We start from the raw sequence: 27,115 nt of genomic DNA on the forward strand, positions 1-27,115 counted from the left end.
CTGTTAGCTGTAGACTATGTTTCTAAATGGGTGGAAGCAATTCCTATCCGTACTGATGATGCTAACACCGTTGTTTCCTTTGTTAGAAACCACATTATTTGTCGCTTTGGATCACCACGAGCAATCGTGAGCGATCAAGGCACCCATTTTTGTAACAGGAGACTAACAGGATTACTGAAGAAGCATGGGATCATTCATAAAGTAGCAACAGCCTACCATCCTCAGACTAATGGGGAAGCTGAGGTGTCTAACAGAGAGATAAAATGCATATTACAGAAGATAGTCAAACCTCATAGAAGAGACTGGAGCACCAGGCTACAAGATGCACTATGGGCATACAGAACAGCATACAAGACACCCATTGGGATGAGTCCTTTTCGCTTAGTTCATGGAAAAGCCTGTCATCTTCCAGTTGAAGTAGAGCACAAAGCTTTTTAGGTAGTAAAGGAGTGCAACATGCGATTTGAGAAAGTCGGAGCTGGAAGGAAGTTGCAACTGCAAGAATTGGAAAGCTTTCGCCTAGAAGCTTATGAGAACTCAAGGCTGTACAAGGAAAAGATAAAGGCTGTACATGATCAGCACATCAAGAGGAAAGAGTTCCAACCTGGGGATTTAGTCCTCCTTTACAACTCCATACTGAGGCTCATGCCAGGCAAGCTGAGATCAAGGTGGGAAGGTCCATATAGAGTCGAGAAGGCTGAGCCGTACGGAGTTTTTCACCTAAGTCACCCTTCAAGCTCTGCACTCATCAAGGTTAATGGACATCGTTTGAAACTCTACCATGGTGAGAAGGTGACAAAAACAAGGAGTTAGATATCTTCCTCTTGGAGGATCCACTCACAGCAGAAAACTGAGCTAATGGAGCGTCCAACTTAAGGACGTTAAAGCAAAGTACTAGGTGGGAGACAACCCACCATGGTATGATTGTTCCTTTCTTTACTCTTAGTTTTCTTTTTCAATAACTCTTCTCATTATTAGCACATTTAGTTTGCATCTGCATTTTCATAAAAAAAAAGAGAAGAAGAAATCACACGCGACGCGCCAGCGTCACTGACGCGTCCGCGTCGAATGTGCATTGGAAAGAAAGAAAATTGGACAGAGAGTTGCGCAGGAATGTGGCTGGAGGCATGCCTTTGGCACAATTTGATCCACGCGACCGCGTGGATGACGCAATCACTTCATTTGTAAATTGGCATCCCCACGCGTCTGCGTTGACTACGCGAAAGCGTGGCTCTGCAATTTGACATAAAAAGGGTGAATGGCCGAAAGTTGAGCTGGACTTGGGCTGCACTTGTGCTAGTCGCAGAAGCCCTGCCACGCGAATACGTGCCCCACGCATTCGCGCCGTTATTTCCATCTGGCCATCCACGCGATCGCGTCCACCACGCGATCGCGTCACCCCAAATTTTGGCAAAACATAATTTAAATAGAGAGTTGTGCGAGCGCGAAGCTGCCCTCGCGCCACTAGCGCAAATCATGTCATGTGTCCACATGACCGACGCATCCGCGTCACCTCACTTAAGGGCTTTCCACGCAACCGCGTGCCCCACGCATCCGTGTTGCTTGCGCCGCCCAACTCATTCAAATCTACCAGATTATCTTTTCTTTTCTCATCCCATTCCTATTTTATTTCTCCCCTTCCTTCTTCCTCCCTTCTTTCTCTCTTCTACCCCCTTCTCTCCCACCACCATTATCAAGGTTTTTCTTCTCTCTTCTTTCCTCCTTACTTTTTCATTCTTCTTTTTATTTTCATGTTTTCTTTTTCTTTCTCTTCTACTTTCCCTATCCATGTTTTCTTTTTCTTTTCTTATTCCTCCTATTGGTGTTGGAATTTTATTTGGGTCATTATTTTTATATGTTGCTTATGGATTGTTTGGGACTTGTTTAACAATTATATATTATTTTTTTAGGGTCACTTGTATGTTCAAAATTAATTTTTCCATACCTTATTTAACATGCATGCTATGTGTTTGTGAAAATGCCCATATGGCATTTTGCACTATTTTTAGATTTCTTTTAAATCTACTACTCCAAATGCCTGCTTTTCACAAAATCCCTTTTATATTTTATTCATTAAATATAATTGTTTTTACAAAAATATTATTAGTTTGAAGACTTGGTAATCTAATTTGGACATTGAATGCTTGATCTATGCTACTCATGCCCTTTGCCGGCATGCCAATAAACACCTTGCATTTAATTGTCATCCCATGTAGTCATGACCATGTGTTCACATCATTATCCATTCCTGTGCATTGATTACCACCTTTCCCATTCTTTTCCTTGATATAACCCTTGCATTATTTATGTCTTTACCGTTCCTTCTCAGGATGGCCACCAAGAAAGGCAAGGAGAAACCTACCCCCAAATCCATAGCAAGGAAGGGAACAAAAAGAGCATTAGTGGCAGAGCCTTCTTCAACTGCAGTCAAGCCCTCAACAAAAAGAATTAAAAGGATTATAAAGGTTGTTCAAAAGGAGAGAGCCTTCCCAGCAAAGGACACTGCACGATTTCTCAATCGTTACTGTGAGCAGATGTTCCCTATTCTGGCAGCTCGGAATTACAACAATGAACACCTTCTTATCTTTCCACCGCGTATTGCCAAATTTATTGAGCCAAAAATTGCACAAAGACATTGGGGATTCCTACAGAGACAGCCACGACAGGTTAATCTCTCTTGGGTAGTTGAGTTCTACTCTAACTTGCACCTGCCGACCCTGCAGTCTATTTACATCTGTCAGAAGCAAGTCCCCATTACAGAAGAGGCCATTCAGCAAGCCTTAGATCTTCCCCCTGCTCCAGAAGGATTGGACGCTTTTCAAGAAGTCGCACTCAAGCGCCAGGCGTACAAATTTGACTGGGACACTATTCTCAGAGTTATCGCACAACCTGGCAGCAAATGGATCTTCGGATACCATCATTCCCGTCCTAAGGGAATCCCGGCTTCTGCACTCACTTTAAAGGCTCACGTATGGGCACAGATTATGTCCCATTACGTCTTCCCGAGCACTTATAAGTCCTCCTTCATCGCAGACATGGCCGTTCTACTATGGTACATCCTCACAGACCAGCCTCTAAATTTACCGAGACACATTCGGAATGCTATGGGACATGTGCAAATTGCGGGTAACCTACCTTTCCCCGCCTTAGTCTCAGATCTTGTCTCAGCAGCCGGAGTCTCCTACAGAGCTGGGGACACCAAAGCCATACTTCCACGGGATGATCAGTACGTCCCTAACAGGAGATATCTCAGGCCACCACTTGCCACTACCAGCCAGTCCACAGAAGATGTTGCAGTTCCTCCACCATCTACTAGTCAGCTGCTGCATCAAATACTGAAGAGGTTGGACCAACAAGACCAGAAAGTAAAGCTCCGAGAGTGCCACAACCACCGCCGATTCAAATACCTCAAGTAGCTACTCACAGGCAACCATAGACCTAACGAGGACCCAGGCACTCCGGACTCCACTTCCTTTACCAGCACAGGGAGCCATGACAGTCCCGACTGTGGAGATACTGCCACCAGCCCACCCCAGTTCCTGACAGATGGCACCGAGGACGGTGCAAAACCTTAAGTGTGGGGAGGTCGGTCAGTACCTGACTTCCGGAGGTAATTCTTTCCCCCTAACACCAATTTCTTTCTTCTTTAGTATAGGATAGATTGCATATTAGTAGGTTATTTGCATGCATGTTCTACCTGATTAAAAAGACAATAAGTTTCTTTTAAGACCATATATTTTTTTTGAAAATTTCACTAATTTAAATCAAAATATTTATGTTAAATTTGTTTGAAGTTGAAATTTGAACATAATTTTTTAGCTAAAAGAACACACAACCCGTGAGACCTTGAGCCTAAATACATGGTTACACTTTTTAACCATAAACATTTTTTTCTTATGTGTTAACTTCTCTATGATTGTAATCTGAATTTTGTTTTATCCTATATGTCCAAAATTAATGTGTTATTTGCATGCATATGATTGAGGCCATTGTTTGTTTAACACACATATCCCAAATAAGGCAACCCTTTTAATTACCTTTGTTAACTACTTTGAGCCGTTTTTAATCCCATTCGTTCTATATTGTACCACATTACTAGCCTTAAGCGGAAAACAATTGAAAATCCCAATTGAATCTTTGGTTAGCTTAAGATAGAATTTGTGTGTTAACTGAGTATGGGAAAGTTATGGGAATAAAGGGAAATAGAAAATATGTCATAATAGAATAAAAGGAATTTGGATACCTATTCATGTGAAATCATAAAAGGAAATTACAAATCTATGTGCATTGATAAGCTATACAAAAAAATTTTTTTCTTTATTTTAGTAAATAAGGGGACAAAATTATCCCAATAATAAGTCAAAAGTTTAAATAATCAATGCACATATGATAAAATTAAAATAAAGGTTGATACATGAATATGGAATGTGAAAAGAAAATTCTGGGTAGCTAAGATGAATGTTGAAATTATATAGAGTATATGTATGTTAGGTAGGAGCTTGGGTTGATTAAAGATTCAATATATAAGCTCACTTAGCCATATGTGTATCCTCACTTTTATCTTAGCCCCATTACAACCATGAAAAAACCTCATGATGTTTGCATTGGCATTTTAAAATTGTTGATTGATTAGGTGAAAAACAAAATTTTTGAAAGCATGATTAGAGAATGATAGAGTTATTACCCCATATAATAGAGATGATTAGAGTGCACATACACCAACAGTAAGGGTTCAATGCTCAATCCTGTATTCCCTGCTTTCACAAGCTATCTTCTTACAAATTTATCTGCTTTTACAATATGATTTGAATTAGTGAAATCTGCCCCATGTTTTGTCTTAGAGAACTTATCTATTTTTAATCATGTAGACAAACTCATATAGTTGCATTCATATGTATATAGGTTGCATTGCATTACATGAGTTTTACATGTTCCTATTCATTCATATTTATCTCTTTCAACTTAGCATGAGGACATGCTAATGTTTAAGTGTGGGGAGGTTGATAAACCACTATTTTATGATTCATATTGTGTTTAATTGTATGGTTTTATCAAGTCTTTGCCCACTTATTCATATGATTTGCATGTATTTACAATTCCTTCCTAAAAATATCCTATGATTAAAAACTTGCTTCCTAAAATCTTTTAGTTATATATTTTTATCTTCCTTTGTACCATTCGATGTCGTGATCTGTGTGTTAAGTGTTTCAGGCTTCATAGGGCAGGAATGGCATAAGGAATGAAGAGGAAGCGTGCAAAAATGGAAGGAACACAAAGAATTGAGGAGATGACCAGCGAGAAGTCACGCGGTCGCGTGGCTGACGCGACCGCGAGAAACGGAAGAAATCACAGTGACGCGCTCGCGTGCCTGACGCAACCGCGTGGATTGGAAGCTGCACGAATGACGCGAATGCATGGACAACGCGCACGCGTGGTACGAGAAACGCTGAGTGACGCGAACGCGTGGACGACGCGGCCGCATGACGTGCGCGATCTGTAGAATTTCAGAAGTCGCTGGTAGAGTTTCTGGGCCGTATTTCAACCTAGTTTTCGGACTAGAAACACAGATTAGAGCGAGGGAACATGCAAAGACAAAGGAACAACATTCATTCCGCATAATTTTTATTTTTTAGATCTGAATTTACTCCTCCCTTAGGTTTCTCACTTGAACATTCATAATTAGGATTTTGAAGATTTTGGCTTTAGCTTTTGAGAAGAGTCTACCTCCGGTACTAGTCACTATAGTTTGTTATTTACTTTTCATTTATTCTTCCATATTCTTAATTCCTCCAGAGTTGACATTGGATTATTTTCACAAGTTAGTAATACAGAACTATTTTTATTTTTAATTAATCCCTTTTATTATTATTTATTATGTCATTTTTTATTTTCCCCATTGATTCTATGAAGTCTATAATTATGATGAGTGAGTAGTTCCATAACTTGATTGGGAGATGATTGAAAGGAAACCTTGAGTTGGATTACTCAAGAGAAAAATTGTAATTGGGTTTATTGTTGGATCACCCTCTAGTCATTGACACTAGTCCTTTCCACGGGAGAGGATTAGAACTTGTGACTAGAAATAACTTTCCAACTTGCTTGACTTTCCTTTACCTAGTAAGGGATAACTAAGCAGAACAACCTTCAATAATCAATTAATCTTGAGAGTACTTCAACAAGAATAGGGCTTCCAACTAATCTACTCCCAGTCAAGGCTTTTATTTAAATTATCTAAATTCTCTGATTTAATTTCCTGTTTATCAACTCAACTATTTTTGAAAACACCTGATTAATAAAATAGCACATCTTTCTGCAACTCGTTGGGAAATGACCTGGAATTCATACTCCTAGTATTTTAATTTCAATATTGTGACAATCCTTCTAAATTGATAAGCGGATTTTCGGCTGGTTAAGGACTGTACTTGCAACGTATCTCTTATAATAATTTCTTAACTCCCCAATTTTCACCACGTCAATAATCACCAAGTATCCTCCTTGCGCCTCCACCATTGTTATTGGGTTAGGCCATGTCTCTCTCTTTTTCGAGATTCTCTGTAAGGTTTTCTCTCGATTGTTGTGCCTTAGCTTCTCTTAGCTTTTTCTTCAGAGTCCTTTCAGGTTCAGGATCTGCTTCAACAAGAATGTCCTTGTCTTTGCTCCTGCTCATATGAAAAAGAAGAGAACAGAAAAGAAGATGAATCCTCTATGTCACAGTATAGAGATTCCTTTATATGAGTAGAAGAAGAAAAGAAATAGAAGAGGGAGGAAAAAAATTCAAACATAGAGGAGAAGAGAGAGTTTGAATTTTTAGATGAAGAGAAGTGTTAGTAATTAACTAAGTAAATAGAAGGAGGTGGGAGAGAGAGAATTTCGAAAATTATTTTTGAAAAATAGTTAGTGATTTTCGAAAATTAAGAGAAGAAATAAAATTAAAATTAAAATTTGAGACAATTAGTTAAGTAAAAAGAATTTTGAAAAAGGATGAGGGATTTTCGAAAATTAGAGAGAGAAAAGTAGTTAGGTGGTTTTGAAAAAGATAAGAAACAAACAAAAAGTCAATTAGTTAGTTGAAAAAGATTTGAAAATCAATTTTGAAAAGATAAGAAGTTATAAAAGATTTTGAAATCAAATTTTTGAAAAAGATATGATTTAAAAGATATGATTGAAGAGATATTTTGAAAAAGATTTGATTTTTAAAATTAAAATTTGATTACTTGACTAACAAGAAACTAAAAGATATGATTCTAGAATTTAAAGATTGAATCTTCCTTAATAAGAAAGTAACAAACTTCAAATTTTTAAATCAATCACATTAATTATTAGTAAAGTTTTCGAAAATCATGAAGTAAAGATAAGAAACAGATTTTTAAAATCAATTTTTAAAAATTTTCGAAAATAATAATAAAAAATTGAAAAAGATTTGATTTTTGAAAAAGTTTTGAAAAGATAGGATTTTTAAAATTGAAATCTTGACTTGACTAACAAGAAACAACTTATTTTAAAATTTTTTGACTAAGTCAACCCAAAGATTTCGAAATTTATGAGTAAAATAAGGAAAAGATATTTTTTAAATTTTTTTTATTTTTTAATGATGAGAGAGAAAAACACAAAAATGACTCACAACATGAAAATTATGAATCAAAACACATGATGCATGCAAGAACACTATGAATGTCAAGATGAACACCAAGAATATTATGAAGATCAAGATGAACATCAAGACTTATTTTTGAAAAATTTTCAAGAAAAGAAAAACATGCAAAACACCAAACTTAGAAATTTTTCATGTTTAGACACTATGAATTCAAAAATGCATATGAAAAACAACAAAAGACACAAAACAAGAAAATATGAAGATCAAACAAGAAGACTTACCAAGATCAACTTGAAGATCATGAAGAACACCATGCATGAATTTTTCGAAAAAAATGCATAAATTTTTTTAAAAACATGTAATTGACACCAAACTTAAAAATTGACACTAGACTCAAACAAGAAACACAAAAATATTTCTTTTTCGAAATTTTTTTTTGAAAAACGAAAACAAAGAAAAAAATTGTTTTGAAAAATTTTTGAAAACTTTTTGAAAAGAAAATTACCTAATCTGAGCAACAAGATGAACCGTCAGTTGTTCAAACTCGAACAATCCCCGGCAACGGCACCAAAAACTTGGTGTACGAAATTGTGATAATCAACAATGGTGCCAAAGATTTGGAGCTCTCAAACGTGAATCACACTTTTTTACAACTTCGCACAACTAACCAGCAAGTGCACTGGGTCGTCCAAGTAATACCTTACGTGAATAAGGGTCGATCCCACGGAGATTGTTGGTATGAAGCAAGCTATGGTCATCTTGTAAATCTCAGTCAAGCGGATTCTAATGGTTATAATGGTTTTCGAATATAAAGATAAATAAAGCATAGAATAGAGATAGAGATACTTATGTAATTCATTGGTGGGAATTTCAGATAAGCGCATGGAGATATTGTGTTCCTTCTGAATCTCTGCTTTCGTACTGCTTTCATCCCATCATTCTTACTCCTTTCCATGGCAAGCTGTATGTTGGGTTTCACCAGCGTCAATGGCTACCTCCCGTCCTCTCAGTGAAAATGGTCCAAATGCTTTGTCACTGCACGGCTAATCATCTGTCGGTTCACGATCATGTCGGAATAGAATCCAGTGATTCTTTTGCGTCTTCAGAATAAATTATCCACTCATCACGCCACATGGATTTGATCAACCCTCTTGGCAACAACCTCCTCCAATGTGTAGCGAGCAACAACCATCCTATGATGCATATCAAGACAATGGTTATGGTGGACTGACGATAGGATTTCTCTCGGTAAAGAAATTCACAAATATAATCACGTTGTAAGTATAGCTTCTAAACTAACAGAGAATCCTTTCGTACAAAAGTTTTGTTTGTCACTTAAGCAAACCCAATAAAAATAAATAACCGAAGTATTCAAATCTCAGGTCATCTTCTCAGGGAATTGCAGGGAGGTGTTCTTATTATTGGTTATGGAAAACAGTATAATTTTGGGTGTTTTAAAATAAGGAACAGGTTATTTAAATGGCAAGGAAAATAAATTAATAATTAAGAAAACTCTTGGCAAGGTATGAGAACTGGAATTCCTATCCTAGTTATCCTTATCAGGTGTGATGAAATTGGGTTTTAATCCCACTTGGTCAACCTTTACTAAACAAAGGAAGGTCAAGTGGACTAATTAGCTTGATCCTCAAGACCTAATCAATCCTTATGGAAGGACTAGCTTTAGAGTGATCCAGATCAATCAGTAATTCCAATTTTAATCAACAGCTAAGTTTGATAACTCAAGTGTCTCCAATTAATCAACCAAAGCTAAGAATGTAAAAAGCTAAATAAAATCATAGATCTGAAATACCTCAAATTTCATTAATAAAAGAAAATCAATCCAAACATAAAGAGTTCATAAACCAAATTGAGAAAATAAGTAAAAGGAACATTGAACCTAAAAATTGAGAAGAAGAAATCCTAATTCCTTTAAGAGGAATCCTAATCCTAAATCCTAAGAGAGAGGAGAACCTCTCTCTCTCTCTAAAAACTACATCTAAAACCTAAAATTATTAATTATGAATGTTGTATCAGTTGTCCTATTGATGAATGGATGGATTCCCCACTTTATAGCCTCCAATCTGTGCTTCTGGACTTGGATCTGGGCCAAAAGATGGTTCAGAAATCGTTAGGAGTGTTTTCTGCAATTTCTGCACGTGGCGTCTGTTACGCGTACGCGTGCATCATGCGTTCGCGTCATATGGAGTTTTGCTCTTCCGCGCGTCCGTGTCAATCACGTGTCTACGTCAATTGCGTTCTGCTCAAGTCATGTGTCCATGTCATCCATGCATTCGCGTCGCTGCTTTTTGCGCTAAGCACGCGTCTGCATGGTCCACGCGTTTGCGTCACTGCTTTTTCTTCAGAACTCTACTTTTGTGCTTTCCTTCCAATTTTGTATGTCTCCTTTTTGTCCTCTAAGTCATTCCTGCCCTATGAAACCTGAAAATACTTAACACACAAATTACGGCATCGAATGGTAATAAAGGATAATTAAATTTAATATTTTTAAAGCATAGGAAACATGTTTTCACATATATCATAAAATGAGGAAGAAATAGTAAAACCTTGCAATTTACATGAATAAGTGGGTGAAGATTTGATAAAAACACTCAATTTAAGCACAAGATGACTCATAAAATAGGGGTTTATCATGGACCTTTTCGTGACATTCAACGGCCACCATACGCCTATGAACCCCCTCCTCAACATAGCTTTGAACCACCATACTTACAAGCCCTCTACTACCAAACACCCTCATATGATCCTAACCCTTATCCACCATACCAACCACCCTATGAACCATGTGAGCCATACATAGAACTACCCTGATTCAAACCCAATCACTCCCAAGAACCACCATCTCCATAAGCACTCTCCCCATATCCATCATTCCACGAGCTATATGATCCTAATTATGTTATCCAAGAGGAACAAGAGTCAAGGGATCGTCTCGAGGAAACACTGGATCGATTTCATGCAACCCTTCATCAATTGGAGCGAGTAGTAGGTAATTTAGACTCCTTGTGCTTTGACATTCAAAGTACTTCCATGGCTACATGTGGAGAATCAATAAAAGAGCATAGCATGAAAGAGACACTAGAAACTCCAGTGGACAATGAGAAACGCGACTTTGTGTTGGAACAAGTAGAGGAAGCCGTAATAGTTGAAGAGGAGGAGGTGGTTGAAGACTTAGGAGACGCTAAACCTCCATGGGAATCTAGAATTGTAGAGTATTCCTCCAAGAAGCTTGACATTGATGTTAAGGAAGCTAGTGCAAAACCTCCATGGCATATTCCCTACGGAGAATTGGATGGAATAGGTCAAAAAGTGAGTTCCCTTGGTAAAGACAATCGTGAATCAAGTCTTCCTGGTGATGAATCCACACCCACAAATGAACTCATTGAATATGAAGATCCTTCTTCGATTGAATCTGAGAACGATGTGGAAGTGGAAGTCCCTCAAAAAGGATGGACGGGAGTTGAACATGTGTCATCAAGGTCGTTAGCAACTTCTCTACCTAGGTTACCATCTATTTTCTTTACAACCCCACTTGAGTATGGTATTCTTGAAACCGATGGTCAACTTAGGAAGCTTTGTGGCATTAAGCATAAGAGAAGGATGTTTAGTAGTTGGAGTTGCAAATCAAGACTCATCAAAGCTGCGACTTCAAGAGTTAGGTCCAAAGGTGGGACTAGTGATCAATTGGTGGGATCTAAGAGAAGAATTTGGTATTACATTGAGAATTCGAATTGCTTGCCACCTGAGTGGAATACTGATGATCTACTTAAAGACGGGTGTAAAAACAGGATTTGGGATCCCGGCATACAAAAGGATCAACTTTGGGAGTTCAAGGCTTGTGAAGGACTTCATCAAGGCTTGGTAAATTCACTGGGAAATGTCGTAGCTTATTGGAAGTCCAAGTGATGGTGGGGATTCCTGGACGAGTTCAAGCACAAGCCACCATGACAAGGAGCTCATCAAATGTCCAACTTAAGGACAATAACTAAAAGTGCTAGGTGGGAGACAACCCACCATGGTATGATCTTTCAATTTTGCTAATAGTTCTCTGTTACTTTCGTCAGTATTAAGTCCTACATAAATACATTTAGTCTGCACTCTGCATATATTAAAAAAATGAGAAAGGGCAACCCACGCGTGCGCGGGAGCCACACGTGGGCATCGACGAAATCTCTGCTCTTCCATCCAACAAACAGAAAGTTGTAATGGAATCGTGCGGCTGGTGTGCTAGAGGAACAATTAAACCCGTGCGCCCACGTCCCTGACGCGCACACGCCCATTGAACTTTTGGCAAGACGCGCACGCGTCACACGTACATTTTGTCCCCTTCAATCTAAACAAAGAGTTGCGTGAAAACGATGATAGAAGCGTGCGTTTAGCACAAAGTCAATCCCCACGGATGCGTACATTACGTGTACGCGCCCCTGCATATATCTCCACCCACAGGTAGGGACACCTCACGCTTCTGTGTCCCTCCATCCCTTCGCCACCCACGCGTGCGCGCAGAACGCGTACGCACGGATTTGAATTCCATAACCCCCAGGGACGCGAGAACCGTCCCATTCGCGTGCCCTAACCCCCCAACTCTCCCTCATCGTTCCACTTCCCTCTCATCACTCCAAACCTCCATTGCCACCCCCCTCCAGTTCTGTAACTGCCACGCCCGCCACCACTCCGTCCACCTGAACGCCGCCACCGCGCCGCCCTTCTCCCCTCCTTCTTCTTCCCTTCCCCTTCTCTCTTTCTTTCCCCCTCTGCCTCTGCCGTTCCCGCCGCGCCGCACTGCCGCCGGTGACCCCATCCCCACCACTGTCCCCTCCTTCCTTTTCCCCCATTCTTCGCCCAATCCTCCTTCGTTCCTCTTCCTTACCGCCTCTGCCCGCATTGCCTGTGCCACCCTCTACTCCGCCGCGAAGCCCACCGCCGCCTCCGTTCCTGGGTGGCATTGTAGCCCCTTATCTTCCCCAAATCCCCCCTTCCAGTTCTCTCTTCTGTCCTGTTCTAGGTTCCCCTGCCTCCACTGTTCCGTTCCCTTATTTTTCTTTTCATTAATTTTGTTCGTTAATTTTATTTAGTTAGTTGATTAATTTTGGTTGTTAGGTCAGATAGAGATGCATGCTGTTAGGTAGTTACGTTGTGGTTAGAGGATTCTAGGCCTGATAAGTGCTCCGTTCTTGTTTACTTTTCAAATAGTGCATACTTTGCTAAATGATGATTGCTGTGATGATTTTTGTTTTACATGCTATTACCGACTGCTGTTTGTTGGGATTCAATTGTATGCTTGTGATTGTTGCTACCTAAACATACATAATCCATGCTCTTACCATGCTTGTTGCAAATTTTGGGTTCATATGCTTGTATTTTGCCTTTTGCAGTCCGGGAACGTCTGATTTACTGCCGGAATGCTGCCCAAATTTCTACGAAACTATTTTGTTTTCCACTTGTCACCTAGAATTGAACTTGCCATTTTTTCAATTTAGGATTACTTGACCTCACCAAGTTCAATTCTTAGGTTGACTCGGTTGGCATTTCTGTGTTTATTTTTATTCCCGTTGATATGCATTGAATAAAGGGTTGGTCCAAGGAACTCTTTGTCGGATTTCTGTGACAAATAATATCTTGCCTAACCCTATTTCTTCAATTTGAACCTCTTCGTGTTTTCACTTTTCAAGTTAAGTCAATTGCCTTTTGACTCATACTAAACTTATCATTTGACTTTAACTTGTGATTTTCTCCAATAAGGTTCATTTATTGCAATAATTGGTGGATTTCACTAGTGTGACCCTGTTGATTCAAAACTGCTTCCAAGTTGCTTGTCGCCACACATAGTGCATATTTCAATCTTTCCACACCAATTGTTACAATTTTAGTGACCAGAACGTTAATTAATGATTTGTTTTCCATATTATATGCTTTTATGCAATTTCATATTTCATCCTCAATGACTACATCGTCCTCATGAATGTGAGTATGCTTGTTTCCATACTTTGTGCATTTCTTTTGATTGAGCCAATAACCGTCATACCACTAATTTTTGAACCGGTTCTCTAACCTCTAACTTGATTAACCAACTAACTTCTCTTTTTGTTTTCAAACTAACCTTTTCACCATTATTTTGGGTATATGACACTTATTAGGCTTAATAAACAAGCATTGTGCAATTGTAGCTTGAATTCTTGGTTTGTGGCTTTGTTCGATTTTTGAATTATGTTTCTTGCATTCCAAGAATTCTTCTCTCTCAACTCACTCCATGATTACATGTCAATCCTCTTATTTTCTGAATATGTCATTCCTTGCTTTCCATTATTCCTCTACTTGGCTTAATTGCTTACATCCTGTCATATCTATTATTTTCAGGATGTCTGGTAGAAGGAAAGCAAAGGTTACCTCTAGAAAGAGGAAGACACCTCAAGCCTCTACTCTTTCTCCTTATGCCAACTATGCCAATAACCAACTGAATGAAGTGGATAAGGAGAACCAGCAGCTACCGCCCACTGACACTGCCAGGTTTCCTAACCTGTACTGTGAGCTCTGTTTCCCTACTGATGAGCGAATAATTTATACGCTTTTTGGCATTGTTTTTAGTATGTTTTTAGTATGTTTTAGTTAGTTTTTCTAATATTTTTATTAGTTTTTAGTTAAAATTCACTTTTCTGGACTTTACTATGAGTTTGTCTGTTTTTTAGTGATTTTAGGTATTTTCTGGCTGAAATTGAGCGACCTGAGCAAAAATCTGATTCAGAGGTTGAAAAGGACTGCAGATTCTGTTGGATTCTAACCTCCGTGCACTCGAAGTGGATATTCTGGAGCTACAGAAGCCCAATTGGCGCGCTCTCAATTGCGTTGGAAAGTAGACATCATGGGCATTCTAGTAATGTATAAAAGTCCATACTTTGCTCGAGATTTGACGGCCCAAACAGGCGTTCCAAGTCAGCTCAATAATTCTGGCGTTTAACGCCGGAACTAGCACAAGAATGGGAGTTAAACGCCCAAACAGGCACAAAAGCTGGCGTTTAACTCCAAGAAAAGTCTCTACACATGAAAGCTTTAATGCTCAGCCCAAACACACACCAAGTGGGCCCGGAAGTGGATTTTTATGTAATTTACTCATCTTTGTAAACACTAAGCTACTAGTTATCTACAAATAGGACCTTTTGCAATTGTATTGATAATCTTTTGATCATGTTTTTATGATTGAACCCTCTTTGGGAGGCTGGCCATTCGGCCATGCCTAGACCTTGTTCTTATGTATTTTCAACGGTGGAGTTTCTACACACCATAGATTAAGGTGTGGAGCTCTGCTGTACCTCGAGTATCAATGCAATTACTATTGTTCTTCTATTCAATTCGGCTTATTCTTGTTCTAAGATATCACTTGTTCCTCAACTTGATGAATGTGATGATCCGTGACACTTATCATCATTCTCACCTATGAACGTGTGCCTGACAACCACCTCCGTTCTACCTTAGATTGAGTGGATATCTCTTGGATCCCTTAATCGGAATCTTCGTGGTATAAGCTAGAATTGATGGCGGCATTCAAGAGAATCCGGAAGGTATAAATCTTGTCTGTGGTATTCTGAGTAGGATTCAAGGATTGAATGACTGTGACGAGCTTCAAACTCGCGATTGTGGGGCGTTAGTGACAGACGCAAAAGAATCACTGGATTCTATTCCGACATGATCGAGAACCGACAGATGAATAGTCGTGCTGTGACAGAGCGCGTTGAACATTTTCACTGAGAGGACGGGACTGTAGCCATTGACAACGGTGATGCCCAACATACAGCTTGCCATGGAAAGGAGTAAGAAGGATTGGATGAAGACAGTAGGAAAGCAGAGAGACGGAAGGGACAAAGCATCTCCATACGTTTATCTGAAATTCTCACCAATGAATTACATAAGTATTTCTATCTTTATTTTATGTTTTATTTATCTTTTAATCATTAATCCTCCATAACCATTTGAATCCGCCTGACTGAGATTTACAAGATGACCATAGCTTGCTTCATACCAACAATCTCTGTGGGATCAACCCTTACTCGCGTAAGGTTTATTACTTGGACGACACAGTGCACTTGCTGGTTAGTTGTGCGAAGTTGTGATAAAGAGTTGAGATTGCAATTTAGCGTACCATGTTGATGGCGCCATTGATGATCACAATTTCGTGCACCAAGTTTTTGGCGCCGTTGCCGGGGATTGTTCGAGTTTAGACAACTGACGGTTCATCTTGTTGCTTAGATTAGGTATTTTTCTTCATAATTTTTAAGAATGAATTTTAGAGTTTCAAGGTGATGTTTTCATCATCACCAAAGCTGATTGATTCTCATCAATTTAGCTCTTGAATGTAATGTCCTGCTGAAGCTTGGCTAGCCATGTCTAATTTCTTTAGACTAAAGCTTTAGACTAACATTGCATGATTCCTGGAATTCTTATTAAAAATTTTGAATCTCTTTATTTTCTTTTCCATATAATTTTCGAAAAATCCAAAAAAAAAAATTATAAAATCTTAAAATCAAAAATATTTTTATGTTTCTTGTTTGAGTCTAGTGTCTAATTTTAAGTTTGGTGTCAATTGCATGTCTTTATTCCACTAAATTTCGAAAATTACATGCATTATGTTCTTCATTGATCTTCAAGTTGTTCTTGATGATTTCCTTGCTATGATCTTTAAATTCTCTTGTCTTGAGTGTTTTGTTGTTTCTCATATGCATTCTCAATTTGTTAGTGTCAATAGTATACAAACTTCTAAGTTTGGTGTCTTGCATGCATTGTTTATTTGATTTTAGTTGCATTTTGATTATTCCTCATCATTAAAAATTCAAAAAAAAAATTCTTTGTGTCTTTTCAAGTCAATAATACAGAGAATTGAAGATTCAGAACATACAGCAGAGGAATTACACAGAAAAAGCTGGGCGTTCAAAACGCCCAATGAGGAAGGAAAACTGGCGTTTAAACGCCAGCCAGGGTGCCTGGCTGGGCGTTTAACGCCCAAAAAGGTAGAGTTTTGTGCGTTAAACGCCAGAATGGATACCATTCTGGGCGTTTAACGTCAGGATGGCACAAGAGGGAAGATTTTGTTTTTAATTCAAATTTTTTCAAGTTTCCATAATTTTTCAAAATCAAATCTTTTTCAAATCATATCTTTTCAATCATATATTTTCAAAATCAATTTCTTTCCATTTTCAAAAATACTTGCTAACAATTAATGATTTGATTCAACATTTCAAGTGTGTTGCCTTTTCTGTTAAGAAAGGTTTAATGTCTGAATCATATCTTTTAAATTTCTTGTTAGCCAAGTCATTAATTTTAAAAATCAAATCTTTTTAAATTGTTTTTCAATCATATCTTTTTAATCACATCTTTTTCAAAATAGTCTTCAATCATATCTTTTTTATTTCTAATTTCAAAATCTTTTTCAAAAATTACTTAATTACTTTCTCAATCTTAGTTTTCGAAAATCACCAATCATTTTTTCAAAATTTCTTTTAATTATTTCAAAATCTCTTACTTTATTTTCGAAAATTCTTCCCCTCTTCTCACATCCCTCAATTTATGGACTTACACTCCTCCTCAATGCACAATTCGAACTCTATCCCTCTTGATAAGTTCGAATTCTTCTACCTCCTCCTTCTATTCTTCTTTTCCTCTGACATCTCAAGGAATCTCTATACTGTGACATAGAGGATTCCATACTTTCTTGTTCTCTTCTCTTTCATATGAGTAGGAGCAAAGACAAAAGCATTCTTGTTGAGGCTGACCCTGAACCTGAAAGGACCTTGAAGCGAAAGCTAAGAGAAGCTAAAGCACTACTCTCTGAAGAGGACCTAACAGAAATCTTCAAACAAGAAAAAGACATGGCAGCCGAAAACAACAACAATGCCAACAATACAAGGAAGGTGCTGGGTGACTTTACTGCACCTACTCCCGACTTCTATGGGAGAAGCATCTCTATCCCTGCCATTGGAGCAAACAACTTTGAGCTTAAGCCTCAATTAGTTTCTCTAATGCAACAGAATTGCAAGTTCCATGGACTTCCATTGGAAGATCCTCATCAGTTTTTAGCTGAATTCTTGCAAATCTGTGACACTGTCAAGACCAATGGGGTTGACTGGTGGACGAAATTGTGATCACTATGTTCTTCTATCTTTTGAGCTTTAGTATGAATATACCCTTAGGGCACTGTTTATTTTCTTTACTTGAATTCACAACTCCGTTCAACTAACCAGCAAGTGTACTGGGTCGTCCAAGTAATAACCTTACGTGAGTAAGGGTCGAATCCATAGAGATTGTTGGTATGAAGCAAGCTATGGTCACCTTGTAAATCTCAGTCAGGTTAATTAAACATTGTTTATGGTTTTGGAAATATAAAATAAAAAGAAAATACATAATAAAAGGGATAGAAATACTTATGCAGATTCATTGGTGGGAATTTCAGATAAGCGGAATGGAGATGCTGTAGAGCTCTCGGACGCCTGCTATCCCATTGCTTCTACTCAATCCTTCTTACTCCTTTCCATGGCAAGCTTTGTATAGGGGTTCACCATCAACTGTGGCTACTTTCATCCTCACGGGGAAATATCCTATGCGGCTGTCACTCGCACAGCTAACCAGTCTGGAGGCATCACCCATGGTTGATAGCTACATCCCATCCTCGCAGTGAAAACTAATGCTCACGCACTCTGTCACAGTACGGCTAATCACCGGTTGGTTCCCTCCCCTACTGGAATAGAATCCCTCTTTTGCGTCTGTCACTAACGCCCAGCAGGTTACAGGTTTGAAGCACGTCACAGTCATTCATTACCGGAATCCTACTCGGAACACCACAGACAAGGTTGGACTTTCCGGATTCCCAGGATCCTACTCGGAATACCACAGACAAGGTGAGACTTTCCGGATCCTCATAAATGCCGCCATCTATCTAGCTTATACCACGAAGATTCTGTTGGGGAATCTAAGAGATACACATTCAAGCCTTGTTGCATGTAGAACGGAAGTGGTTGTCAATCACGCGCGTCCATCAGTGAGAATAGTGATGAGGGTTATCTAACTCATCACATTCATCATGTTCTTGGGTACGAATGAATATCTTGGAATAAGAATAAGATAGAGATTTGAATAAAAGAAAATAGAACTTCATTAATCTTTGAGGTACAGCAGAGCTCCACACCCTTAATCTATGGTGTGCAGAAACTCCACCGTTGAAAATACATAAGTGAAAGAGGTCCAGGCATGGCCGAATGGCCAGCCCCATAAAACGTGATCACAGGATTCAAAATACAATCCAGGATGTCTAATACAATAGATAGATGTCCTATATATACTAGACTAGCTACTAGGGTTTACATGAGTAAGTAATTGATGCATAAATCCACTTCCGGGGCCCACTTGGTGTGTGCTTGGGCTGAGCTTGATCAATACACGAGCAGAGGCTTCTCTTGGAGTTGAACTCTGAGTTATGACGTGTTTTGGGCGTTCAACTCCGAATAATGACGTTTTTCTGGCGTTTAACTCCAGAAAGCAGCGTGTGCTTGGCGTTCAACGCCAAGTTACGTCATCATTCTTCGAATAAAGTATGGACTATTATATATTGCTGGAAAGCTCTGGATGTCTACTTTCCAACGCCGTTTAGAGCGCGCCATTTGAAGGTCTGTAGCTCCAGAAAATCCATTCGAGTGCAGGGAGGTCAGATTCCAACAGCATCAGCAGTCCTTTTGTCAGCCTTTCTCAGAGTTTTGCTCAAGTCCCTCAATTTCAGCCAGAAATTACCTGAAATCACAGAAAAACACACAAACTCATAGTAAAGTCCAGAAATGTGAATTTAACATAAAAACTAAGGAAAACATCCCTAAAAGTAGCTTGAACTTACTAAAAACTAGCTAAAAACAATGCCAAAAAGCGTATAAATTATCCGCTCATCACAACACCAAACTTAAATTGTTGCTTGTCCCCAAGCAACTGAAAATCAAATAGGATAAAAAGAAGAGAATATACTATAAGGTCCAAAATATCAATGAATATTAATTTAATTACATGAGCGGGACTTGTAGCTTTTTGCTTCTGAACAGTTTTGGCATCTCACTTTTTCCTTTGTAGTTTAGAGGTATTGGCGTCTCTGGGGGAACTTAGAATTTGGGATAGTGTTATTGACTTTCTTAGTTAAGCATGTTGATTCTTGAACACAGCTACTTATGAGTCTTGGCTGTGGCCCTAAGCACTTTGTCTTCCAGTATTACCACCGGATACACAAATGCCACAGACACATAACTGGGTGAACCTTTTCAGATTGTGACTTAGCTTTGCTAAAGTCCCCAGTTAGTGGTGTCCAGAGCTCTTAAGCACACTCTTTAGCTTTAGATCACGACTTTAACCATTCAGTCTCAAGCTTTTCACTTGGACCTTCATGACACAAGCACATGGTTAGGGACAGCTTGATTTAGCCGCTTAGGCCTGGATTTATTTTCCTTGGGCCCTCCTATCCAGTGATGCTCAAAGCCTTGGATCCTTGCTTTAAAATTTTTGCCATTTTTTTTTGCTGCTTTTTCTTGCTTCAAGAATCAAGTTCATGATGTTTTTCAGATCATCAATAACATTTCTCTTTGTTCATCATTCTTTCAAGAACCAACAATTTTAAACACTCATAAACAACAAGATCAAAAGACATATGCACTGTTCATTCATTCATTCAGAAAACAAAAGCATTGTCACCACATCAAAATAATTAAACTAAATTCAATAATAATTTCGAAAATTATGTACTTCTTGTTCTTTTGAATTAAAACATTTTTCTTTTAAGAGAGGTGAAGGACTAATGGATTTTATTCATAGCTTTAAGGCATGGTTACATACTAATGATCATGAAATAAAGACACAAAACATAGATAAACACAATAATTAAAAACCGAAAACAGAAAGAAATAAAGAACAAGGAATGAATCCACCTCTAGTGGCGTCTTCTTCTTGAAGGACCAATAATGTTCTTCAACTCTTCTATGTCCCTTCCTTGCCTTTGTTGCTCCTCCCTCATTGCTCTTTGATCTTCTCTTATTTCTTGGAGAGTGAGGGCGTGTTCATGGTGTTCCACCCTTAGTTGTTCCACATTATGGCTCAAATCCTCTAAAGAGGTACTGAGTTGCTCCCAATAGTTGTTGGGAGGAAAGTGCATTCCATGAGGCATTTGTTGATGATGAACTTCCTCATGTTCTCCTTGGGGGCCGTGAGGAACTTCCCTTGTTTGCTCCATCCTTTTCTTGGTGATGGGCTTGTCTTCTTCAATGGAGACATCTCCATCTATGATAACTCCGGCTGAATAACATAGATGGCATATGAGGTGGGGGAAGGCTAGCCGTGCCATGTATGAAGGCTTGTCAGCTATTTTGTAGAGTTCATTGGATATGACTTCATGAACCTCTACTTCCTCTCCAATCATGATGCTATGAATCATGATGGCCCGATCCACAGTAACTTCAGATCGGTTGCTTGTAGGGATGATGGATCTTTGGATGAACTCCAACCATCCTCTAGCTACAGGCTTGAGGTCTAGTCTTCTTAGTTGGACTGGCTTGCCTTTGGAGTCTATTCTCCATTGGGCGCCTTCCACACAAATGTCCATTAGGACTTGGTCTAACCTTTGATCAAATTTGACCCTTCTAGTGTAGGGGTGTTCATCACCTTGCATCATAGGTAAATGAAACGCCAACCTCACATTTTCCGGACTAAAATCTAAGTATTTCCCCCTAACCATTGTGAGATAATTCTTTGGACTTGGGTTCATACTTTGATCATGGTTTCTAGTGATCCATGTATTGGCATAGAACTCTTGAACCATTAAAATTCCAACTTGTTGTATGGGGTTGGCTATGACTTCCCAACCTCTTCTTTGAATTTCATGTCGGATTTTCGGATACTCATTCTTCTTGAGTTTGAAAGGGACCTCATGGATCACTTTCTTCTTTGCCACAACATCATAGAAGTGGTCTTGGTGGCTCTTGGAGATGAATCTCTCCTCCTCCCATGACTCGGAAGTGGAAGCTCTTGCCTTCCCTTTTCCTTTTCTTGAGGAAACTCCGGTCTTGGGTGCCATTGATGGTGAATGAAAAATAAAAAAGCTTAGGCTTTTTACCACACCAAACTTAAAATTTGCTCGTCCTCGAGCAAGAAAGAAAAGAATAGTAGAAGAAGAAGAAGAGAAAATGGTAGAAAGGGGGAGGAGTAGGTTCGGCTATATGGTGAGAGATGGGTTTTGGGTTGTGTGAAAATAAAGAATAAGTGAAGAGTATTTATAGGGAGAGGGGAGGGTGGGTTTCGGCCATTTGGGTGGGAATGGGTGGGAAATTGAATTTGAATGTTATGAGGGTAGGTGGGGTGTATGGGGAAGAGGAGGTTGATGTGAATGGTGAATGGGGAAATTGGGAAGAGGAATTGAGGTGATAGGTGAAGGTTTTTGGGAAGTGTGACATTGAGAATGAGATTTGGATTAGGAGAGTGTGATTAGGATTAAAAGAAATGTGGTAGGTGGGGATCCTGTGGGGTCCACAGATCCTGAGGTGAGGATCCTGTGGGGTCCACAGATCCTGAGGTGAAAACAATTACCATTCCTTCACCATATAGGCATGTAACATGCCTTCATGCATCATCCTGGCGTTCAAACGCCCATTGGTGCATGTTCTGGGCGTTAAACGCCCATGTAATGCATGTTTCTGGCGTTGAACGCCAGTTTCATGCTTGTTTCTGGCGTTCAGCGCCAGTTTGTCCTCTGTGTGCGCATCCTGGCGTTTAACGCCAGGTTGTTGCTTGTTTTGGGCGTTCAACGCCAGAATGGTGCTCTGTTCTGGCGTTGAACGCCAGATAGATGCACCTTACTGGCGTTGAACGCCAGCCTGTGCTGCCTCCAGGGTGAAAAATTTTTTTCTTCTGTTTTTGACTCTGTTTTTAATTTTTTTGATTTTTTTCGTGACTCCTCATGATCATGTACCTAATTAAACACGAAAATAACAAAGAAACAAAATAAAATAAAATTAGATAAATAAAATTGGGTTGCCTCCCAACAAGCGCTTCTTTAATGTCAATAGCTTGACAGTGGCTCTCTTGGAGCCACAAGATGATCAGGTCAACTTAAGTGTGGTATTCCCAACACCAAACTTAGAGTTTGGATATGGGGTTTGAACACCAAACTTAGAGTTTGGTTGTGGCCTCACAACACCAAACTTAGAGTTTGACTGTGTGGGCTCTTCTTGACACTGAACTGAGAGAAGCTCTTCATGCTTACTCTCTTTTGTCACAGAGGGATGGCCATGTGCCTTAAACACAAGGTAGTCCCCATTCAATTGAAGGACTAACTCACCTCTGTTGACATCTATCACAGCTCCTGCTGTGGCTAGGAAAGGTCTTCCTAGGATGATGCATTCATCATCTTCCTTCCTAGTGTCTAGGATTATGAAATCAGTAGGGATGTAAAGGCCTTCAACCTTTACTAGCACGTCCTCTACTATTCCATAAGCTTGTCTCATTGACTTGTCTGCCAATTGTAATGAGAACAAGGCTGGTTGTACCTCAATGATCCCCAGCTTCTCCATTACAGAGAGTGGCATCAGATTTATCCCTGACCCCAGATCACATAGAGCTTTTTCAAAGCTCATGGTGCCAATGGTGCAAGGTATTAAGAACTTGCCAGGATCTTGCTTCTTTTGAGGTAGAGTTCTCTGAATCCAAGTATCTAGTTCACTAATGAGCAAGGGAGGTTCACTTTCCCAAGTCTCATTACCAAACAGCTTGGCATTCAGCTTCATGATAGCTCCTAAATATTGAGCAACTTGCTCTCCAGTCACATCTTCATTCTCTTCAGAGGATGAATATTCTTCAGAGCTCATGAATGGCAGAAGAAGATTTAATGGAATCTCTATGGTCTCTAGATGAGCCTCAGATTCCTCTGGATCCTTAATAGGAAACTCCTTCTTGCTTGAGGAACGTCCCAGGAGGTCTTCTTCACTGGGATTTTCGTCCTCCTCCTCCTTTGTGCATTCGGCCACTTTGACTATGTCAATGGCCTTGCACTCTCCTTTTGGATTCTCTTCTGTATTGCTTGGGAGAATACTGGGAGGAGTTTCAATGACTTTCTTACTCAGCTGGCCCACTTGTGCCTCCAGATTTCTAATGGAGGATCTTGTTTCATTCATGAAACTAAAAGTGGCCTTTGACAGATCAGAGACTATATTAGCTAAATTAGAATTATTTTGTTCAGGATTCTCTGTCTGTTGCTGAGAAGATGATGGATATGGCTTACTATTGTTCAGCCTAGCACGTCCACCATTATTAAAACCTTGTTGAGGTTTTTGTTGATCCTTCCAGGAGAAATTTGGATGATTTCTCCATGATGAGTTATAGGTGTTTCCATAAGGTTCACCTAAGTAATTAACCTCTGCCATGGCAGGGTTTTCAGGATCATAAGCTTCTTCAGAAGCTGCCTCTCTAGTACTGTTGGATGCATGTTGCAATCCATTCAGATTTTGAGAGATCATGTTGACCTGTTGTGTCAACACTTTGTTCTGAGCCAGTATGGCATTCAGAGCATCAATTTCAAGAACTCCTTTCTTTTGAGGTACCCCATTGTTCACGGAATTCCTCTCAGAAGTATACATGAACTGGTTGTTTGCAACCATGTCAATGAGTTCTTGAGCCTCTTCAGGCGTTTTCTTCAGGTGAATAGATCCACCTGCAGAATGATTCAATGACATTTTCGAAAATTCAGAGAGACCATAATAGAATATATCTAATATGGTCCATTCTGAAAACATGTCAGATGGACATCTTTTAGTCAGCTGCTTGTATCTTTCCCAAGCTTCATAGAGGGATTCACCATCTTTTTGTTTGAAGGTTTAAACATCCACTCTCAGCTTGCTCAGCTTTTGAGGAGGAAAGAACTTATCTAAGAATGCAGTGACAAGCTTATCCCATGAGTCCAGGCTATCCTTGGGTTGTGAATCCAACCATACTCTAGCTCTGTCTCTTACAGCAAAAGGGTAAAGCATGAGTCTGTAGACTTCAGGATCAACTCCATTTGTCTTCACAGTCTCACAGATCTGCAAGAACTCAGTTAAAAACTGATAAGGATCTTCAGATGGAAGTCCATAAAACTTGCAGTTTTGTTGCATTAAAGCAACTAGTTGAGGCTTAAGCTCAAAGTTATTGGCTCCAATGGCAGGAATGGAGATGCTTCTTCCATCAAACTTGGACGTTGGTTTTGTGAAGTCACCAAGCATCCTCCTTGCATTATTATTATTATTTTCGGCCATCTCCTTCTCTTGTTCGAAATTTTCTAGAAGGGCTCTTCTGGATTGTTGTAATTTAGCTTCTTTTAATTTTCTCTTCAGAGTCCTTTCAGGTTCTGGATCAATTTCAACAAGAGTGCCTTTATCCCTGTTCCTGCTCATATGAAGGAGAAGGAAACAAGAAAAGAAAGAGGAATCCTCTATGTCACAGTATAGAGATTCCTTTATGTTAGTAGAAAAAGAAAGGGGTATAAGAATGAAGAAGGGGGTTCGGATTTTTGATGAAGAGAGGTGAAGAGAAGTGTTAATAATTAAATAATTAAATAGAAGAAGAAAAGAGAAGAGAAAATTCGAAAATAATTTTTGAAAAGGAGTTAGTGATTTTCGAAAACTAGAGATAAAATGTAATCAAAATTAAAACATGAAACAATTAATTAATTAAAAAGAATTTTCGAAAAAGAAAGAGATATTTTCGAAAATAGAAGAGGGAAAAGTAGTTAGGTGGTTTTGGAAAAGATAAGAAACAAACAAAAAGTTAGTTAGTTGATTGAAAAAGATTTGAAATTAAAATTGAAAAGGATAAGAAGATAGTAAGTTAGATAAGATATTTTGAAATCAAATTTTGAAAAAGATAAAATTGTTGAAAAAGATAAAATTTTTGAAAAAGATAAGATAAAAGATAAAAAGTTTTAATTCAAAAATTTTGAAACTACTTACTTCACTAACAAGAAACTACAAGATAAGATTCTAGAACTTTAAAGATTGAACCTTTCTTAACAAGAAAGTAACAAACTTCAAATTTTTAAACCAATCACATTAATTGTTAGCTAATTTTCGAAAATTACATATAAAGATAAGAAAAAGATTTTGAAAAAAAAAATTTTGAAAAAGATTTTTGAATTTTTCGAAAAATAAAAAAAAAGAAAAAGATATGATTTTTGAAAAAGATTTTGAAAAGATAAGATTTTTAAAATTGAAATTTTGACTTGACTTGTAAGAAACAACTAATTTTGAAAATTTTTGACCAAGTCAATCCCAAAATTTCGAAATTTTGGAGGGAAATAAGGAAAAGATATTTTTTTGATTTTTGAATTTTTAATTATGAAAGAGAAAAACAACAAAAATACTTTATGCATGAAATTTTTAGATCAAAATCATGAATGCATGCAAGAATGCTATGAATGTCAAGATGAACACCAAGAACACTTTGAAGATCATGATGAACATCAAGAACATAATTTTGAAAAATTTTTGATGCAAAGAAAATATGCAAGACACCAAACTTAGAAATTTTTAATGCATGGAAAATATGAATGCAAAAATGCATATGAAAAACAAGAAACAACACAAAACAAGAAATCATCAAGATCAAACAAGAGGACTTATCAAGAACAACTTGAAGATCATGAAGAACACTATGAATGCATGGGATTTTCGAAAAAATGCAAGAAAAAATTTTAAAAGCATGCAATTGACACCAAACTTAAAAATTGACTTAAGACTCAAACAAGAAACACAAAATATTTTTGATTTTTTATGATTTTCTAATTTTTTTTTTGTATTTTTATTAATTTTTTCGAAAATAAAGTTTTGAAAAACGAAAAATAAAAGAAAAATTTTGAAAAAGATTTTTGAAAAGAAAATTACCTAATCTGAGCAACAAGATGAACCGTCAGTTGTCCATACTCGAACAATCCCCGGCAACGGCGCCAAAAACTTGGTGGACGAAATTGTGATCACTATGTTCTTCTATCTTTTGAGCTTTAGTATGAATATACCCTTAGGGCACTGTTTATTTTCTTTACTTGAATTCACAACTCCGTTCAACTAACCAGCAAGTGTACTGGGTCGTCCAAGTAATAACCTTACGTGAGTAAGGGTCGAATCCACAGAGATTGTTGGTATGAAGCAAGCTATGGTCACCTTGTAAATCTCAGTCAGGTGAATTAAACATTGTTTATGGTTTTGGAAATATAAAATAAAAAGAAAATACATAATAAAAGGGATAGAAATACTTATGCAGATTCATTGGTGGGAATTTCAGATAAGCGGAATGGAGATGCTGTAGAGCTCTCGGACGCCTGCTATCCCATTGCTTCTACTCAATCCTTCTTACTCCTTTCCATGGCAAGCTTTGTATAGGGGTTTACCATCAACTGTGGCTACGTTCATCCTCACGGGGAAATATCCTATGCGGCTGTCACTCGCACAGCTAACCAGTCTAGAGGCATCACCC

The 27,115-nt window shown here is 38.5% G+C and overlaps 1 protein-coding gene and 1 non-coding gene across 2 annotated transcripts; one reads left to right on the forward strand and one right to left on the reverse strand.

Moving 5' to 3' along the window:
- Positions 1-12,225: 12,225 nt before the first annotated feature.
- Positions 12,226-12,558, reverse strand: LOC130975183 (uncharacterized). The gene has a single exon (XM_057900008.1). It carries the CDS (start codon positions 12,556-12,558, stop codon positions 12,226-12,228), a length of 333 nt encoding a protein of 110 aa, XP_057755991.1.
- Positions 12,559-24,403: 11,845 nt separating this feature from the next.
- LOC130977693 (small nucleolar RNA R71) lies at positions 24,404-24,507 on the forward strand. The gene has a single exon (XR_009085375.1). It is a non-coding gene; the product is annotated as a small nucleolar RNA R71 (small nucleolar RNA).
- Positions 24,508-27,115: the final 2,608 nt, after the last annotated feature.

The sequence above is a fragment of the Arachis stenosperma genome, chromosome 4 (assembly GCF_014773155.1).
Source record: "Arachis stenosperma cultivar V10309 chromosome 4, arast.V10309.gnm1.PFL2, whole genome shotgun sequence".
Lineage (NCBI taxonomy): Eukaryota > Viridiplantae > Streptophyta > Magnoliopsida > Fabales > Fabaceae > Arachis > Arachis stenosperma.